The 20,101-nt window shown below is 35.7% G+C and overlaps 2 protein-coding genes across 2 annotated transcripts; both read left to right on the top strand.

Moving 5' to 3' along the window:
• Positions 1–1,463: 1,463 nt before the first annotated feature.
• On the top strand, positions 1,464–10,225 carry LOC128167315 (uncharacterized). Its single transcript, XM_052832960.1, has 16 exons — positions 1,464–1,504; positions 2,276–2,403; positions 2,528–2,726; positions 3,562–3,727; positions 4,096–4,302; positions 4,612–4,879; positions 5,214–5,287; positions 5,581–5,700; positions 6,016–6,181; positions 6,567–6,724; positions 7,088–7,298; positions 7,622–7,826; positions 8,084–8,366; positions 8,595–8,743; positions 9,011–9,218; positions 9,572–10,225. Exons 2-16 carry the CDS (start codon positions 2,283–2,285, stop codon positions 9,818–9,820), a joined length of 2,784 nt encoding a protein of 927 aa, XP_052688920.1. The 5' UTR covers positions 1,464–1,504; positions 2,276–2,282; the 3' UTR covers positions 9,821–10,225.
• A 666-nt stretch (positions 10,226–10,891) lies between these two features.
• LOC128168391 (high-affinity choline transporter 1-like) lies at positions 10,892–19,557 on the top strand. The gene is made up of 7 exons (XM_052834659.1): positions 10,892–11,209; positions 12,711–12,818; positions 12,990–13,145; positions 13,414–13,562; positions 17,254–17,536; positions 17,748–17,977; positions 18,097–19,557. Exons 1-7 carry the CDS (start codon positions 11,044–11,046, stop codon positions 18,631–18,633), a joined length of 1,629 nt encoding a protein of 542 aa, XP_052690619.1. The 5' UTR covers positions 10,892–11,043; the 3' UTR covers positions 18,634–19,557.
• Positions 19,558–20,101: the final 544 nt, after the last annotated feature.

Raw genomic sequence — 20,101 nt, 5'->3', positions numbered from 1 at the left:
TTTAAGGCACCATTTTTTTATACTTCGTTTTTTTTCCCCTGAAATTTGACTTCATTGTTTTGAATTGAGAAAAAATGTGCTTTAATCTCTATCAAGTTAATCTTTATCGTAAAGGAAATGAGAGAGAGAGAGAGAGAGAGAGAGAGAGAGAGAGAGAGAGAGAGAGAGAGTTTGTTTCAGAACTGACTATTAGAACCAATTTAACAAGAGCTTGGAGTTTGTGTAGTTGTGTCAAACAGCAATGTGACGTGGACCTGTCTATTTCATTAATTGCTAGCCACTCAGCCATGGCTTTTTGAAATCAACAAGATTTGTTTGGATTTTGAGCTAAGACTACCCAATCGATGCATATTTCGCTTGAAACCGCGTCATTTTTTATTTGTTTTGACGCAAGGAATAGATAGCAACGCCCTACTGAAAGTCCAAGGTCTTGTTAAAATGGTTCTAGCATTTGCCTAATGTGGCTAATATCTCATATACCATCTTCGCTAGCCAAGGGTGACGATCCACGGTGTTTCTCTATTCTGAATAGAGAAACACCGTGGATCGTCACCCTTGGCTGAATAGAGAAACACCGTGGATCGTCACCCTTGGCTAGCGGAGATGCTCATATACATGTATCATAGTTATTTTGACTTTTGGCTTTAATCTGATAATAGATATTCTCAATACCACCCCCCCCCCCTCCTCCCGGTCGATTCTACATCAGCCGGATTGGATTAAAGGCACTGAACGAGAAATGGAATCGTACAAAAATAAAATTACCAGATTGGCTGGTTTTTCAAAGCTATCACATAAGTTATAAGATTTCATTGCTATTTCACAAAACGGTCATCAAAAGATTGTAAGCTTAAGCATAAAGTGATACAGTTGCTTGGTCCGATTTTATACCAAATTTTATGTACGCTTTTAAACAATGGTTATGGTAAGTATATGTATGATAATAAACATTGCAGTAGTTTTCCCAGTCAATTAAGCCAAATTTCAATGAAGAAAAATACGTACAAAATTTGCTAACAAAACAAACGACATAAAAGGGTACCGCGTTATTTGTCTCATGTTAATTAAAATTCACCCCTGACGACGAGACAGGTATGGTTGTATTATGACTTTGACATCGCTTTAAATAAAGGTCGAAATGATCAGGCAAATTACAAATAAACACGTGTACATTTTGTTCGCTAATATTTCTGAAGTTTACTTTCTTTACTAATTTTAATTAGATTGAATCGATGCATAGCAGTTTCATATAAGAAGTTTTAGTTTTTGAAACTTTTGATAACATGATAATATCTCTCTCTCTCTCTCTCTCTCTCTCTCTCTCTCTCTCTCTCTCTCTCTCTCTCTCTCTCTCTCTCTCTCTCTCTCTCTCTCTCTCTCTCTCTCTCTCTCTCTCTCACATATCTTAGCAAATCAACTTAATGTCGGGATCGACATCCACATTCTTAAACGGAAGTTGTGGGTTTCTAAGCAACACAGGTCACAATTGTGTTTGGCGGATAAGGTATGTTCCGTGTTCTTTCCTGATAGATGTAAACTTGAGAAATAATTATTTTTGTTTTTAAAGTCATGATTGTTTTAATATTGAATATTCGGACAATGCGTCCAAATGACAACATTTTTTTCTGCAACGTTATGAAAATATCTCGCAAAGAATAAGCAGTTCGTTTCCATGATAGTATGAAAATACATACCTAGGAGATGTTGTAAACAAAACAAATTTCTTGTGCATCGACTAAAAGCTTTTTGAAATTGGCTAGATAAAGATAAACATCTAATAATTGATCCTCGTCTTGTCTAGGAATTCTAAATATTTGATTTGAATAATACATTAACATTTATAGTTACTGCATGTCACTAGAATCAGACCACAGGAGTCGGCAATTTTATCACTTTGTTGTAAGTGAATGAGAAACAGACTAAATCCTACCAGTGAGCATAGCGAGCAAATCAGTGAAGCACATTCGCGAGTTTGCCTGCATGTTTCTCATTTATTTACGACAAATTGATAAAAAAAATTGTGATCAGACACTATATACTTATCATGAAAAGAATACTACAATACATGTAATATAACTGGTGCAGTCATGCAGAGTCAATCAAATTTGTTTACCTTGTTTATAGGTAAAACAGAATCTTTTAATAATCACTAAGAATCCAGTTATTGTAGATACAAAAATTTGAAATATTATGTTCATCATGCATGTATGATAAAATTACTTGGCTTATAAATTACCAAGTTCCATTGCAATTTTTTTGTTATTTCAAAATTCAGATTAACCATGGCTGCCGCAGTGGCCCAAGGCGTTGAAAGTAGAATCAGAACTCTTGCACAAACAAAACGCATCAGAATCAAAGATTACTTCCAAGACTTTGATAAACTAAAAGGAGGTGCAGTTACAGGTAGAAAATATATTTTGATTTTTATCACAATTTAAAAAAAGAAAAGAAATAAGTCTTATTCATTCATTATTAATCAAAATAATCAAAATTCATAAACTAATTAATGGTCGGAATTGTTTTCCAGAGAACCAGTTTTTCAGATGTCTATGGAGTGCTTTAGGTTTGCAAATGGACGCCAAAGATGCGGAGGTCCTCAAACAAAAATACATGAGGAATGATGGCTCAGTCAATTATATGCAGTTTTGCAATGAAATTGATTTGAACTTCAACCCAAACAACCTGAAAAAGAACCCAAGAGATCAAACTGTTGAAGTACCTGAATTGTAAGTTTACTGTGAAAACCAAGAGTGTGATTCTCCATATTGCGATTGAAAAAGATAATTTTATATTTCAGTTTACTCAGAGATAATGATGAAAAATATATAACAAATACCAATATATACATAAACAGAATCTCTAAAAGATAAAACTGTTCTGTGTCATTTCTGCATGGCATGTTCAAAAGTTTTTGGTGCATTGCATACCGTATAACGGGTAATTTTTACGGCTGTGATTTTTTACGAATTTTACTTAAAATAGGGCGATTTGAATATTTACGCATTATTTTTTTTACGAATGGGACATGTTCGTAAAATTTTAAATCATCTGTGGTAAAAAGGGGGGATTTCACTGTGACTTAGTTACATTTAACACACATACAAATCAGAAAATCGTGTTTCTGTTAGCTTCGTATCCCCGTCATAGTTATTGACTGAGTGATTGAAATCTAGCTACTAACGTGGCATTATAGGTAGTTTTAAAAAATACTCAAGACTGAATAGAAAGACCTGAACTGTTATCACCACGTGACCAAAAACACTCAAATATACCTACATGTACAGCTGTCAGGGTCTAAACATTACTCTCATACGTACGATGTAGAAAATTTACGTGCAGTGTTTTTTACTTCTGTGAAAATTTTCGCGTTTAATTTTTACGGATCTATAAAACTCGTAAAAATTAGTAAAAATTAGCAGCACGTAAAAAATACCCGTTAAACGGTAGTTGTTATATTTTTACTTTCAAATACAGAATCAAATACAGCAAATCTTAAAAAAAGTCAGTTGATCACCAAATTAATTTTTGTATATTATGTACAAAATTTATCTAAATTTTCAGCCTTGGAACTATCAGATCTGTTAGGCCCCTGCCTCCCACTGATGAGGAGAAACTGCTGACACTTTTGGGGAAAATGCAGAAGTTTTATCAGTATCATGGAATCAATCTCAGGACATGCTATGAAGATTTTGACAGGCACCACATGGGCGTTGTCACTGAAAGTCAGGTAACTTACATGTAATTTACAGGGTAATCAATATACAACACAATTTTTCAAGAGAGAGTGGGAGTTAAAAGTAGACTTAGAGTGGTCTCCCTTATGATCATCCATTAATTTGTGACAAATGTTCCAAAGATATATTACAATATATTGATTTACTCTTTTATTTTATATTTAGCATTTATAACATATTTCTGCCAATATTTGAGTAGAGTAAACTACAGATAAGACTGATGATGAAACCTGATGATAGATAATTTTAACTTAAAAAAACCCCCAGTTTGCTCTATATCATTACCCTTAACTCATGCAATTAGATTGGGATATAATTGCTTATGAAGCCAATGACTAATCTAACAAATTCGAATTTATAGTTCCACAGACAATTTCCTGGCCCACCGGATGTGAGTGACAATGAAATTGCACTGCTGGTTCAGAAATACAGAGACCCCGACAGGCCGGGTCTGTTTAACTACCTGAATCTTCACCATGATTTAGTGGCCATTCAACAACATATGGCTGCTCAGAAAGAGCTGCCTTCCATTGGATCCAAGAAAAACATGGACCAAGTTCCAATTATTGTACGCTATACAAGAACTCCAGCCTAGTAGTAAAATGTTGAAATGCACTAAGCGATGACTGAACAATAATAACGAAACTGCAATTATTTCCAAATTTTGATAATTTACTATGATAGAATAAAACTGAATAGCAATTGATACGTTAGAAATTTCTTAATCAAATTTTTAACAATACAGTATTTTAAGGTAAATTAAGAATCCAAATGCTTGAAAGGCTGCAGATTAAGAAATTTTAACTTCTAAATTTTCCGTAATATGATCTTTTCAAGAATCTTTTAAATATCAGTTTGAATTATTATCTGAATGCAGGAAACAGGAGATACAGCCCTGAATGAAATCTTTGAGAGAATCAGAGTGGCTGTGTTTAAGAATGGTATCCGAACAACAGAATTCTTCCGCGACCACGACAAACTGCGGAGCGGGATTGTGACAGAAAGTCAGTTCAAGTGTGGCCTGTCCCTGGCGGTGGGGAAGGAGGCCCAGCTCTCCAGGGCGGAGATCCAGAAGGTTGTGGAGTATTACAGGGTGGCTGAGGACAGGGTCCAGTACAGAGAGTTCTGTCAGATGATGGAGAATGGTCAGTACATGTGCACCTGTGTACTTTTTGTGTTAATTAATTTAACAGTTACTGTTCCAATACTGACAAAATATATCAAAATTTCAGGGAAATATCCATATTTAAATCAGAATTAGTTAATTCATAAGTAAAAAATTGATTAAAAATGCTTAATTTTCATGACTTTGTTGATGGAATTCATCCTTTGGGGTTTTAAATACTGATTAAAGTGGATTGAGAGTTATCTCCCTTAAGATTTTTTGTTAGTAACAAATGTACCAAAGAGAATTTGTTACAAGAGAAACAATTGTTTATTTTTATGATAGAATAGCTATTTAATTCTCTTATCTTATAGCATTCAACATCCCTGAGTTGGAGAAGAAGCCTCTACAAAATGTTGTACGTCCTCAGAGGGGTGCTTTATCCAGAGTAAGTCTGCTCCTTATTATTAATGTATTTACACTCAGGTAAATGTTACAGTTAAGATTTTTTTAGATTTAGCTCATTATATGCACTTTAATTGGAAATTTTCAATTTATTAAAACGTTCAGATTTAGAAATTTCTTTTTTACTGATGCATTTTTACAAAGGACTCATATGACATGTAAATAAGTAGATATTATTGCATTTAGGGTTTTAGATTTGTAGAAAAATAAACCAGTAAAAAGTAAAGGTTTTTCAAGTTACACATAAATTTAAATTTATTTCCTGCTTGATTTTAGACATTGAAAGGGCTGACTGATGAAGAGGATATGCAGTGTGAGCAGATTCTGCAGAAGATCCGAGAACAAGTCCAGAGGCGGAGATTAATGATCTACCCTTACTTCAAAGACCACGACAGAGTATGTCACTTAAACTCAAACAAATTTATCTTATTTACCATATTTTCTAACCTTTCTGCTAATATGGCAGTGTATTTTTTTTTTCATTTTCATTTTATGCATCAGAGAAACTTGAATGTGCCTCTTCCCCACTACTATAGAAATAGATTTATGAATTAAACAAAATGCAGAAAAAAAGTTCTGTAAGAGTTTATGAGGAAGTTGTTTCTTTAACATTCATAGTCATTGTGAACATTTTCCAATGGTGATTCAGATCTTTTTTCATATATATTTACACCAGCTGAATCTATTCATCTTCATGTATTGCTTTTTCAGGGAGTGGCCTACACCAGAGTTGTGACTCCCACTCAGTTCTCCCGAGTTCTCCATTACCTGAGCCTGAATGTCAACCCTGAAGAGCTGAAGCTTCTGCTGAGGAAATTCCAGGACCCAGCCAGTGGGGACGTCAACTACCCAGCCTTTGTACAAACTGTGGATAAAGGTGAGACCCAACCAGCGAAGGCAAGGGGCAGTTCATGTAATTAGCTCCCTTGTCATGGCTGTCAATCAGTGTCTTTGATAATGTCAGTCTCAGTTTGAGTATCTCTTGTGTTAGTCCAAGCATGTGCTATTGTTACAAAATTAAGCTGAAACTTTGTACACTTAATATTTATCACACCTATGTGAAGTGTTATTTATTAATTCTCTGCATTGACAAGTTGCCCCAAATGAAAGAATTAAGTCAAAGTCTTTCATATATCACTAAGAAGAAATCTTAGAGAGAGTTTATATCAAAATAATGACACACCACTTTGAGCAGATTATATTATTACATTACATTAGGAGAGAATGTTAAGTTACAATGAATATCTATTGGCTTATAACAGAATTTGTTGGCCACACCTTGGAGGATGTCAGTATGATCGACCAAACCAGAACCAATGTCCCGGTTGTAGAGAAGGAAGTGTCTGCAGAAGACAGCAATGTCTCGTTTGAGGAGCTGATGGCCAGAATCCGCCATATTGTTCTTACCAACAGACTGCGAGTAAGGACAACTTTTAGGAAATCTCTATTAAACTTCAATTCATTACTTCAAAATAAATAAAGTCAGTATATTTTATTCTATAATCTTTGGACTTGTGTTGTATATATTTTATATAATGTAGAATTAATGCAGAGTTTATTTTACTCCAGCCAATATAATATTGGTGTATGAGAGTAAAAAAAAAAGCAAACAATTACTGTAAAACATTGTGAATATATAGTTTAGATAACCCTCAAGAAATTTTGGTGCAAACTCACTTCAACAGTGTACTTTCCCAAACCACTACTAAATATAGGTGAAATGTAAAAAATCATTACGCAAAAAACAAAGTACATTGTTATTTGATACCTATTATTTTTGTAGGTGATAGAATTTTTCCAAGACTTTGATCCCCTGAGGAGCGGTTACATCAGTAAGACTCAGTTCAAGCGAGCCCTGGCAACCATGGGGCTGAGTAAGCTCGGGTCCCAGGATCTGACTGAGGCTCAGTATCAGATGCTGGCCAAGTACTACGAGAGCTCAAGCTCCTCGGACAAAGTCTGCTGGAAGCAGTTCCACGATGATATAGAAAATGGTAGGTTGCATAAGGAACTTGTGATAAGCTGTACTGCAGACTTCAGCTTTAATGAAAAATCAATTACTCTCTGATTTTGAAATTCAATTGAAACACTATGAGAATAAGTACATGTATGTACCTACCACCATGTAGGTAGTTTGATTATTACACAAATATTGAGATTAACTGTAATGGAAATGCCTTGTATTCTATTTGAACGATTTAATCTTTTGACTAAAATGTTAAAAATAAGTACATTGTAGAATGGATTCACCTTCGGCCATGAATAAGCTTCATAGCTTTTCTATGGACACTCAAACTTAATTCTTTTTTCTCTACAGTTTTCACACAGCCAGGACTTGAGAAGGCTCCAACCTATCAAGTTCCACAGTCGGAGGTTTTCAGGGTCCCCAAGCCTGGTACAGTGAACTGGGAGGGAGCAAGCCAAGACCACCTGAACCTGGTGGCAGAAACCATGAACCGTCTCCAACAGAAGGTCAACCAGAGGAGGATCCTGTGTAAACCATGCTTTCAGGACTTTGATAGGTAAGATATTCACACTTCATCATCATCATCATCATCATCATCATCATCATCATCAGTAGCAGCAGCAAATTGCTGTATCATGCTTAATGCTCTTATTTTATATCATACACAGCTTCCTTATCTGATATTGGTTTATCGTTTATTAAAGGTAATTTCCAGTTGCCATTAAAGAATGTTAATAGAAACAGGCTTTATCTTCCTTGTTCAATTTGAAAGAAAATGAAATACATTTCATGACTCATGTTTTATGATTTCAGACACAACAATGGCCATGTGACCAAGACACAGTTCCGCCAATGCTTAACGTACTTACAACTGAACGCCAGCGAGGAAGAAATGAAGGCCCTGGAGGCCAAGTTCTGCAATGACATGGGCTTTAACTACATCGCCTTCCTGCAAGAGCTACAGCCCTACACGCCCCCGGACTTCATGTACGAGAAGAGGCTGGAAGACGTCCGTCAGACTAACGTTAGGACCAGACTGCCGGAAACAGACCCTATCTCTGATCTTGAGGGTGTGCTAATAAAGATCAAAACTAAGGTAGGTTACCAATGGCTCCTTTCATAACAAGCTGATAAAAGGCCATTATTTACCAATTCCAAAAGCACTTGTGATTTCAAATTCATTTGGCTTAAAAAAATTATTTAAGAAGTGGTTTTCAGTTGTAAGATGTAGATGCTAAAATATTTTACAAATGTTCTTAAAGAAAAGGAATTTGCAAAATGAATGCAACAATAGAACTAATTGGATTTAATTTTTAACTTTAAGGTATCCAGAGAGAGACTGAGAGTGTTGGACTTTATGAGGGATTATGATAAGCTGCGCTCCGGACGAATGCTGAAGACATCTTTCAGGAGAGCCCTGGATCTGTGTGGATTCCAGCTGAAGGAATCAGAAATCTGTATCCTTGAAGATAGGTAAGATTTATAACCAAGACATCCAACCCCCCCCCCCCCAAAAAAAAAAAGGAATAAAAACAAAAAAATAAAAAAAAACAAGAGGATTCTCCTTTCATAAGTCTAAAATAAAAGGACATGTATCTTGCATAGTTTAACATAGTGGTGTACTTCATTAATAGTGGCTTATCTTTTTAATACAAGCTGATATACAAACCTTGAGCGCTTCATTGTGCACAGGATTAGAGTTTTGGATTCTAACAGTCATGTACTTTTTGTGTTCTTTAGATACCAGTCCAGGAAGGACCCAGATTACGTGGAGTACACCCAGTTCTGCGATGAAGTGGAGTCCATTTTTACCTTCAAGGAGCTAGAGAAGGCACCGCTCCAGGAGGTGGTCCCATTCAAACCTCCAGAGGAGTGGAAGCAAAATGCATTTAAGAATGCCGAGGAACAGCAAACTTTTGAGAATGCCATGTACAAAATTGCTGAAAAGGTGCGGTGTCTCTCTCCTCTTCTCTCTCTCTCTCCCCTTAGATATGATATACCTTGCTTTTATTTTTCTAATATTATTTGTGTTACCATAAATTTGTATGTATGTGCATATTCTTTGCAAATTCCAGTAAAGAAATACAAAAACTTAGTACATGTACAAATCTCTTATAGAACATCCAATTTCAAATAGTGGTATAGTTTGTTTGTTTGACTTCCACACGACATAATTAATACATGCGTTTTATGAAAACATGCCACTGCAAATATGAGCAGATATTAAATGCCAAATTTATTCATCATTATTCAAAAGTAATAAATTTGAATTGACTTTCATGTGAACAATGTCCTTTACAGGTCAGGAAACATCAGATGCAGTTATTCCCCTTGTTTGAGGATTATGACAGGGTTCACCGAGGCTGTGTGTCCGAATCTCAGTTCCACCGAGTCCTGACTGAGCTCGAGCTCGGAAGTCTCGTCAACAGACAGGAAATCGAACTTATCTCGAACTGTTTCCTCATCAACCAGGGTCGACGAGATGTATATTACATCGGTTTCTGTGATAAAATTTATGAAATTGCCAAATTTGAGTGGAGAAAACCGTAAAAAATTACAATAATAATGAGTAAAAGAAGTAAAAATTGGAAAAATCACTAATATTTTCAAAAGTATTATCAAGCATTATATGAATAAAGACATTTTTTGTGTAACATTCTTGTGTATACTTAAGAAAATAACAATTTCAAACTGTTAAAAGGTTTTGACTAGAAGTGAGGTAATATGATGAAATATAGTGCACTGAATATTGCTCCAATGTCCAGTTTTTTTTTTTTAAAGTTGACTGTGATTCATGAACTGTGAACCATTCAAAGCTTATTTTAATCATTTGTGACATTTGTTGAATTCTCTCCTCTGTTTGTTATGAATGTTACATTTTATGTTTAAATATATACAAGTATTCCATTGTTTATGAAAAGATTCATTGTGAATAAAGTGACTTATCTTATAATATTTGAGATGCATTTCATTGAGAGAGAGAGAGAGAGAGAGAGAGAGCCTGCGATTCTTGTAAAAGTTCAGCAAAAAAATATTCATATGATAACTTGTTCTTTCCCAATTTTTTGGTCTAATATAAATTAAAATATACAACAGTCTTTCTTTAGATAATTAAAGAGTTCATTATAAAGGGATTTCAAAAATCATGACACTTGTGTATACAAGTTTATAGGTAAAAAACCCACTTTATTTTTATTTTTTAGCAATTGACCCTCGAAGTCATTTCATAAAAATGAAGGATCGCAACAATAAGCTACGAATATATATATCTATGCGTTTTAGTTGTGTGCGAATACTTAAAAAAGGGGATAGGGTGGGTGGGTTACAACTATATAATAAAAGGGAAAAAAAGAACAAAAACTTTCATAAATAAGCTTGGCCAATATAGGTAATAAGGCTTTAAAAATAAAGCTTTTATCTACCTGTACAGTTAAATTAAAATTACATTCGACTTTTTGTTGCTCCCGTTTTCTACTAGAGCACTGCGTGGGCGGATCATAGAACCGGATGAAATAAATTTTTCCATTTTTCATTTCATTGCTTATATCACACCCTTTTCCGATAGCTACTGCCAACTATTTAAAAATAGCTACAGAAAACCTGTACCTACTCAAGTGTAAACTCTCTGAAGAGGAACGAGCCCATTCGGTAATGTTAAATTTATGTACTGAACCCTCCATAAACTTTTAAAAGACACCTCGTCAGCTGAACTAAGCAAGCAAGCAAAGACTCGGTCCATTTGAACCACTTCGTGAACCTGAATTTTACAAAACATGGTGCTGAATGTTCCTGGCTTGGTGGCGGTCATCATCTTCTATATCATCATCCTCGTCATCGGACTATGGGCGGCCCGCCGGACCAAAGGGGAGACAAACAGCGAAAATGTGATGCTTGCTGGGAGGAATATTGGACTTTTTGTGGGAGTCTTCACCATGACCGGTACGTCAGTTTGCGTTTTTCCCCACTAAAGGGCAATGTTTCCGCTTGAATGAAGGTTTTTATATACCTTTTGACAGTTTTAATTTACCTGTAGGTTGGATGCCTTCAAAATATATTCACAGACATGTTTTTCCCATTCATTTTTAAAAGCTGTACATACAACGGTATTCGCAAACCTGCTTGCATTGCAATCTGATTTTGTTAGTTTTATGACACGGTTTCAAGCGCAAACTATTTACAATGTATTAAGCTTTAAAAATGATAGACACTTTAAAGACTCCATAGCTAGCTAGCTACTCTCTCTCTCTCTCTCTCTCTCTCTCTCTCTCTCTCTCTCCGTTTAAGTAGCAGTACCATTAAAACCAGGTGACATAACCATTAATTGAGGGATTTTGTTAAAAAAACTTACTCTATATAATATATATATCCTGTTTTAAGTATCTCATAAATTACACGTATGTACGCCGTCGGTCCTTTGCTATGCATTAAGGTATACAAACTCGGTGAAATATTGAGTTTTTCTTTTTTAATTTTAATTCCAGTTTATGGCTTTGGGGTCATTTCAATCCTGATTTTAGGTTTACACGCTATTGTTTACATCAATTTTGAATGACGGTAAAACCGCATGTTTTTGTTCACTTATACAAAATGGGTGTACATGTAGGTATTCACTCCCTTCATTGTTTCTAGAGGGAAAAAGGATATAATTATGCGAGTACGAAAAAAAAGAAGAAAACACAAGGTGTAGCAATGATGTAGGTAGATGTATATCCTTCCCTTGAACAATGACGTACAGTGTAAGTGTTTCCCCTAAGGGATATTTTAGTTCATAAGAGTGGCATCCTATTCCATTCGCGGATCTAAGGGGGGGGGGGGAGGTAGGGCCCCCCCCGACTCCCCCCCCCCGGAAAATGAAAATTTATTTAATTTACATAGTAAAATTATCGCAAATATGCCTCGGACCCCCCCCCCCCTCCCTTGGCAAACGCCCCCATCCCCCACGGATTAGGAAATTCACGATTTTGGGAATTATTTTTTCTCCGTATACTACGTCACCCCCCCCCCCCCCCCCCCCCGACGGATTAGGAATTTCATGATTTAGGGAATTTTTTTTCTAGGTATGAACTTTCTTTGGACTTTTAATTCGGACCCCCCCCCCGGATATGGAAAAACTTTCTTGATCCGTACATGTATTCAAAACATGCAAAAGTAAGGGTATCGTAAAAACAAACGTATGAGGTCAGTTTCGGCCTTCCTTCCTCAATATTCATGAAAAGACATACAATTCTTTCCATGCAGGAAATAAACAATAAGAATTGGATATTTTTGTAAGGAGAATGAAATTAGCATTGTAATTAACAGAATAAGGGGAGCTTTTATAAGTAAAGGAAAACATGCGTTTTCACCGTCATTCGAAATTGACGTAATTGATAGCGTGTAGAGCTTTAAAAAAACACAAGGTCTAAAAACTTTAGTTTCTATTGAAAGTTTTGTGTTTCAGCTACGTGGGTAGGTGGCGGGTTCATAAATGGAACAGCGGAGACGGTGTATAGCTACGGACTGGTCAACACTCAAGCTCCCCTGGGGTACGCCCTCAGCCTTGTTATAGGTACATATAACAATCTCTGAATAATCATTAACTTTTTTATCTATAACAGTCAAACCGACATTTTATATTTTTTTAATATGAAGGTAAGATTTTTTTTTTACATGTTTCATAGTTTCCACTACCAGTTCTTTTGGTTCATTTTCTTGTTTAATGGTCGTCTTTGAAATTTAGGCGGGATATTTTTTGCCAAAAAGATGCGCCAGCAGGGGTATGTCACAATGTTGGATCCATTCGCCCGGAAATATGGGGAAAGGATGGGCGGACTGATCTACATACCGGCGTTGCTAGGGGAGGTTTTCTGGTCAGGGGCCATATTGGCTGCTCTGGGTAGGTCAAAGGTCAGAAATGGCATATTAATCATATTAAATGAAAACAATTAAATGATTTCACTAAGAAAATATTTGTAAAATCTGCAAAAGTTGGCTGTAAAAAAATTAATTAGACTGGAATTTATACTTCATAATGGATTCGGATACCCGTTTTTCATGGAGTGACCTTTTTCCAAAGTTATAAATAGAATACTTATTGTGAAATATTTTATGTGAAGTCATATAAAACGTAGTATTGTTGTCTAATTGCAGTATTGTTTCTATAGGAAGCACCCTGCGGGTGATCATAGGTCTCTCCCACGAAGTGGCCATCATCGTCTCTGCCTGTATCGCTGTGTTCTACACCCTGTTTGGAGGGCTCTACTCCGTGGCCTACACTGACGTCGTACAACTCATCTGTATCTTCGTGGGATTGGTGAGTACTTGTGGTCTTATATTACCAGATTTGGTTTATTAAGTGGGTCTAATATTTTGAAATGAATGCAACAAGCGGACAGAAGTTATTGTCCAAAACTGGATTTCATACTTTACATTGATAGTGATTGTTGGTAAAAAGTGCAGTGACACTGAACTAAGTTTCAAAGACAAAGAAGATTTTTTTAAAAAAATTTTTTGTTTGCGATAGGGCAAAAGCGAGAGAACATATTGTACAGACATTGAATTTACAATAAGGGCTAAAATGACCTTGACTTTGACCTAGAGGAAATTCAAATTCTATATTATAATTGTATAAATAAACTTCATAATACGTTGTGAGATGTCAAAATAAAAGAATGAAAACTAAAGACAATGCCTGTGTCGAAGCTAACGTCAAGGTATAAGAGCTTAAGGCGTTGTTCGATTAATTTCTACTTCTAAAACTGGAAATAATATCATTTTTAGCTCACCTGAGCTGAAAGCTCAAGTGAGCTATTCTGATCACATTTTGTCCGTCGTCCGTCTGTCCGTCTGTAAACTTTTTACATTTTGAACTTCTTCTCTAAAACGCTTATCCAATTTCAACCAAATTTGGCACAAAGCATCCTTATGGGAGGGCGAATATAAATTGCAGAAATAAAAGTCCGATCTGTATTCAAAGCGGAGAAAACCTTGAAACTGTAGAAAAAGGGGGTTCATTTTTAAAAATCTTCTTCTCAAGAACTACCGAGGCAAATTCAACGTAGTTTAGCATAAATTATCCTTATGGGAAGGAAAATATAAATTGCAAAAATTAAGGGGTAATTCTGTTTCAAATCTGAGTTATTACGAAAATAATAATAAAGGAAAGGCGTGTTTCAATCAGTTTAATAGCTTCGGGTTCGGCATCCGGTAAAATGGGTAGGCAAGACTTGGCCTGGGCAAAAAAAAAGATCGGCAGTTATTAATCTGCCAATCTCATTAAAATTTCAGGATATTTGATGGACTAGTATATTTGTATTCGCTGTAAATATTGCTGCAAAATAATGCGTACTTGGAATTGACGATCGCCGATCTGCCCCGGCTTTTATTTTGCCACTGCCCGGGTTTGCATACCTATTTTACCAAGACTCGTATTCCATACTTCTAAAACGAGGTTCTTTGTTTAAAGCAGCCATGACATTATACGAAAAAGGGTCGATCTGACTATGATGAATTTGCTTGTTGTGCAACAGTTCGCGTATGAAGGGAAATTTTGAAACATGCAAAATATATTGATGCCGATTTTGTGAAGTAAATTGAGGCTAAATATTTCAATGCGTTGACAGTTTTCACACATGACGTTGGTGTTAGCTTGTTCTGATTTTCGTTTCGTTTTCATTATTTATGCTTTGTAACCTGAAAACTATCGTCTGTATTTCGTGATTTTTACGTATCAAATCAAACAGAGACTTCGGAAAATCAGACAGTTAACTGTTTACCTGCGCAAATTAAGCAAAATCTGATGTAGGGGTACTGAAATACAATTCATTCTATCGGTAATTCGGCATTATCTTTTGCGTAATGGTAGATTAATGCAATAGGTTTTGTTGAGATGCTCGGCATTTTCTCGAGTTTATTAAGTTTAAATAGAGTTTGATATCGCTGACGGAAATATGTAGGTATATACATGTATATATATGATTCATTTCGAAAAAATAAATTGTGTTCTTTATTTGTTATAGTGCATGTTTCTTGTGTTTAATTGTTTACAATTTCTATTTACTAACCATATTTGAGTGTTAAGCTTCGAATTATAAGCAAGATACAGAGATTTGCTCACAATTCTATGTTTGTACACAGATCTTAAAAACTAAAGATTAAAAAAGTAAAACATTTGTCAATATTTATTAAGAAAATTTTTCAAAGTCTGTTCTTCCAGAAACCAACGTTAACAACTTATTCTATTGAAAACTTAACCTTTTTAGCTCACCTGAGGGTGGGGCCACAATGGGGGGGGGGGGGGTCGAAGTTTAACAAATGAATGTATAGAGTAAATCTTTAAAAATCTTCTTCTCGGAAACCAATCGGCCAGGAAAGCTGACACTCGTGTGGATGCATCCTCAGGTAGTGTAAATTCAAAGTTGTGAAAATCATAACCCTCGGGGGGAAGGTGTGGCCACAATGGGGGATCGAAGTTTAACATAGGAATGTATAGAGTAAATCTTTGAAAATCTTCTTCTCAGAAACTAATCAGCCGGCAAAGCTGAAACTTGTGTGTGGATGCATCCTCAGGTAGTGTAGATTCAAAGTTGTGAAAATAATAACCCCAGGGGGTAGGGTGGGGCCACAATGTGGGGTCGAAGTTTAACATATGATTATATAGAGTAAATCTTTAAAAATCTTCTTCTCAGAAACTAATTAGCCAGGAAAGCTGACACTTGTGTGGAAGCATCCTCAGGTAGTGTAGATTCAAATTTGTGAAAATCATAACCCTGGGGGTAGGTTTGGGCAACAATGGGAGGTCGATGTTTTACATAGAAATAAACAGAGTAAATCGTTAAAAATCTTATTCTCAGAAACTAATCAGCCAGGAAAGCTGAAACTTGTGTGAAAGCATCCTCAGGTAGTGTAGATTCAAAGTTGTGAAAATCATGATCCCCAGGGGTAGGGTGGGGCCACAAGGGGGGGGGGGGTCAAAGTTTAACAAAGGACTAGGGTAAATCTTTAAAAATCTTCTCAGAAACTAATCAGCCAGATGATTCTTTATAATTGTTAAGACTTTGGCCCCATGACAATTCTTTGGCCTCACGAGAAGGTTCAGAGTTTGATGTACGTTTATATCCCATATATAAACTATTGTTAAGAATCTTTTTGAGAACTGCAATACTCAACATATGATAATACTATAAAATCATCCTGTTAGAAAAGGGACTAATGATTATAAACATAAGAATATCCAGGGGAAAATGGATTTTATTTACACAGGATCTACATGTATTATTGTACATTGTCCAGATAGTTTGTATTATGACTCCATTAAGCTGATTTTATCATACCTATTGTTCCTCAGGTGAGCGATGTGGCCCATGGGCCTCTTGTTTGTTATTTTACCGAAGCCCATTGGTGCTATGTAAGAAAATATTTATCAGGCGGTCGCAAGAAAGTCATAGATAATTTTTTTTCTCACCCAGCACCAACGGGCTTCCGTAGTTCTGTTCGGTGTCGCAATTTTTTGTTCTTGCTTAAATGAATTCCCAATATTTAGAATAATTACGGAAAGGAGCAGGTGTAGTACATTGAATTGTTTGTCGGTTGATAATTTTTAGAGATCAGACTATATATAGTTTATGATTAATTATAATTTAATGAATACATTGTCTAGATTATTTTGCTCATATCGAGAAGTCAAGCTGTATGACTAGCAACAGCTAGACATCTTTAGTTAAGTTCTATTAAGGCATTTAACAATCGACGTTCATTACCATATGTTTAGTTTTGGGAAAGCACATCCGTAACATGGAACTTTAATTTTTCCGGTCTCACCCAAAAGACATCAATTTTAACTTCAGATTGCAAGCGATTGTCAAAGGAGCTTCAGACACAGAAGCAAAAGTGGTCGGATAGTAGCAGCGATTTTGCAATGACATCTAAATCATCTTACTAAAAATAACCTATACATCCTTCCTCTGTAATACTTTTTCACGCATTTTCGAACTTTTTCATTTCAGTGGCTCTGTGTCCCATTTGCCATGACAAATGACTTAGTGGAGAATATATCTGTCAATTCTTCCACCCTGTGGATCCAAGAGGTGGATCCCGTGTTTGTTGGGGTGTACATAGACTCCTTCCTCCTACTCATATTCGGCGGACTGCCCTGGCAGGTGTACTTCCAAAGGGTCCTGTCTGCAAGGACGGTCGGAACGGCCAAGTACCTGTCGTTTGTCGGTGGACTGGGCTGTCTAATTATGGCCATACCATCTGTCCTTATCGGTGCCATAGCTACTAATGCAGGTGTGTAGGCCTAACTCAGGGATAAGTCGGAACACCGTTTATTCTTAAAGATACTACAGTACTCAATGTGTGTGTGTGTGTGTGTGTGTGTGTGTGTGTGTGTGTGTGTGTGTGTGTGTGTGAGAGAGAGAGAGAGAGAGAGAGAGAGAGAGAGAGAGAGCTTATTACAAAGCGAATATTTAGGAATTTAGCATTCTTTAATTTTATTCAGACTGGAATCGCACTGCTTTTGTGACCAGAGACAACTTCAATGCGTCAGATATACCTAACAGAGCGTCAGACATTTTACCATTGGTCTTGCAATACCTGACTCCGGACTGGGTTTCCTTTGTTGGACTAGGGGCGGTATCAGCTGCCGTAATGTCGTCTGCTGACTCTTCCATTTTATCCGCCAGCTGCATGTTTGCTAGAAATATCTATAAGATGATTTTCAGACAAAAGGTAACTTATTTCTGTATTTATTTGAGAGTTTTCCAAATTCCAATTGAGATTTTCCATAATGTTGTCTGCCACAAAAATTTAGGCTTTTAACCTTGTAATAATAACTTAATAACTTCCAGGCTTCAGAAAACGAAATCATTTGGGTGATGAGATTTGCTATATTTGGCGTTGGTGTTCTGGCAACAGTCATGGCCATTACAGTGAAGTCCATCTACACTCTGTGGTACCTTTGCTCCGACCTGGTGTACGTGGTATTGTTCCCGCAACTCCTCTGCGTGATCTATTTGAAAACTTCCAATACATACGGGTCACTAGTTGCCTACGTCATCGGTATGTTTTTCCGGATCGCTGGAGGAGAGCCTTCATTGGGTATCGACGTCCTCATAAAATTCCCGTACTATTCTGAAGAGAATGGACAGGTTTTTCCGTTTAAAACACTCTGCATGTTGATGTCATTTACGTCACTTGTTTTCGTGTCCTATTTGACTGACTTCTTGTTCAAGAGGGGAATTCTTCATCCTCGGTTTGATATATTCAAGTGTGTGGTGAACCAATGTGAAAGTGATGTCAAATTGCAAAAATACACCGTTAATTCGGAAACATTCGACAATCCTACATATGCGCAATCCCAAGAGGGAATCCCAACATCAAAATAATGAGTTTGCAAGGACACGGGTCTCTATCACGTTTTGCACACGTATATACAGTACTATTTTATAGCTAGCATATGACGGTCGATGGCATTTTTTTTTAAATTAAGCATATTTTAAACCTTTTGATCACAAGCACCTTACATTAGTAATATTTATCGTAATGAAAATACCCTATTTTTACATTATACAGGTATTTTTCAAAGAGTAAAACAAAAAAAAAAAATGGTGGGTATACTAGTATATGCAAAGTTGATGATAATTTTACAAATTTGCCACAGAGTTATATTTGTATTAAAAAATAAAACTTACAACATAAAATATTCAGATTTTAAGGGTTGTATGCGGTTTTTTTTTTTAAATTGAAATTCTCGCAATGTTTACAAAATTTTACGAAGAATGAAAAATAAATAAAAAGTAACAACCCCCCCCCCCCAACACATTCCTGATCAAAACCTTAATTATAGAGGGTTTGTAGCATTCATCAAATCCTTTTTGTTCAACAGTGTAATTTTATGTTCTATGCTGCATCGTCCAAATCAAAATTGAAATTTGTAAGACCCAGTTGGTCTTTCATTTTTTAAAGAGTTACTTAGTTGTACGTGTACTAAGTTGCCCCACTTATTTTGACGCGATGGACCAAGATTTTATGCTGTAGGGTGCGTTACGTGAAAAGCACACACCTGTATCCACAGGAGCCCCTAAGAAGGTTGTTTACTTGTGCATATGTAATTTTTGACATACATTTGATGACCTAAGTAATCGCAATCTACCTTTTTTAACCCGAGCAAACTTACTGTTCTCGCCTCAAACCACATTCAGTTTATGATCTCCCAGGAGAGAGAAACATGTTTATATGGACTCGGTCGTTTCCAATCGTTGTTGTTGCGAACTGATAAAAATGACCATATATATATATATATATATATATATATATATATATATATATATATATATATATATATATATATATATATATATATATATATATATATATATATATATATATATATATATATATATATATATTTTTTTTTTTTTTTTCTTTAAGTCTTTGACGAATGAGAAAAAAAAAGACAAGACAACATTCAAAAATCTAACCAATGACTTTTTATTTCTCAATGTCCAGAAAAACTGATCATTAATATTTCTTGCCTTGAAAGATAATGAGATGCCTCCCTCATGCATTCTCTCTCTCCTTGTTAAAATCGTATATATACAGTATATATCTATTTGATTATAAATATTTACTTATATATATTTTTGAGAAGTGGCATAGTTTTATTAATGTTCCATATATGTACTCTTACATTGTCTGAGTGAATAAACTGAACTTGAACCTTCTGTTTGAATGATCCTTGAAACATTCAATATGAATGCCTATGGTCACTGTATTATAACAGCAATTGACATGTACATGTAAATGAAGGATACATCTTGTACTGAGCCACAACACATTCAACGTATATGTCTT

The sequence above is a fragment of the Crassostrea angulata genome, chromosome 10, assembly GCF_025612915.1.
Source record: "Crassostrea angulata isolate pt1a10 chromosome 10, ASM2561291v2, whole genome shotgun sequence".
Taxonomy (NCBI): domain Eukaryota; kingdom Metazoa; phylum Mollusca; class Bivalvia; order Ostreida; family Ostreidae; genus Magallana; species Magallana angulata.
The sequence above is the reverse complement of the archived record's forward strand: the minus strand, read 5'-3'. Positions and strand labels throughout refer to the sequence as shown.

Coding starts and splice junctions, on each gene's coding strand:
- LOC128167315 (XM_052832960.1), top strand. CDS start 2,283: ATGGCTGCCGCAGTGGCCCAAGGCGTTGAAAGTAGAATCAGAACTCTT. Junction 2,727..3,561: donor ACTGTTGAAGTACCTGAATT/GTAAGTTTACTG, acceptor CTAAATTTTCAG/CCTTGGAACTATCAGATCTG. Junction 5,288..5,580: donor AGAGGGGTGCTTTATCCAGA/GTAAGTCTGCTC, acceptor GCTTGATTTTAG/ACATTGAAAGGGCTGACTGA.
- LOC128168391 (XM_052834659.1), top strand. CDS start 11,044: ATGGTGCTGAATGTTCCTGGCTTGGTGGCGGTCATCATCTTCTATATC. Junction 12,819..12,989: donor CGCCCTCAGCCTTGTTATAG/GTACATATAACA, acceptor TTTGAAATTTAG/GCGGGATATTTTTTGCCAAA. Junction 13,563..17,253: donor TCTGTATCTTCGTGGGATTG/GTGAGTACTTGT, acceptor TTTTCATTTCAG/TGGCTCTGTGTCCCATTTGC.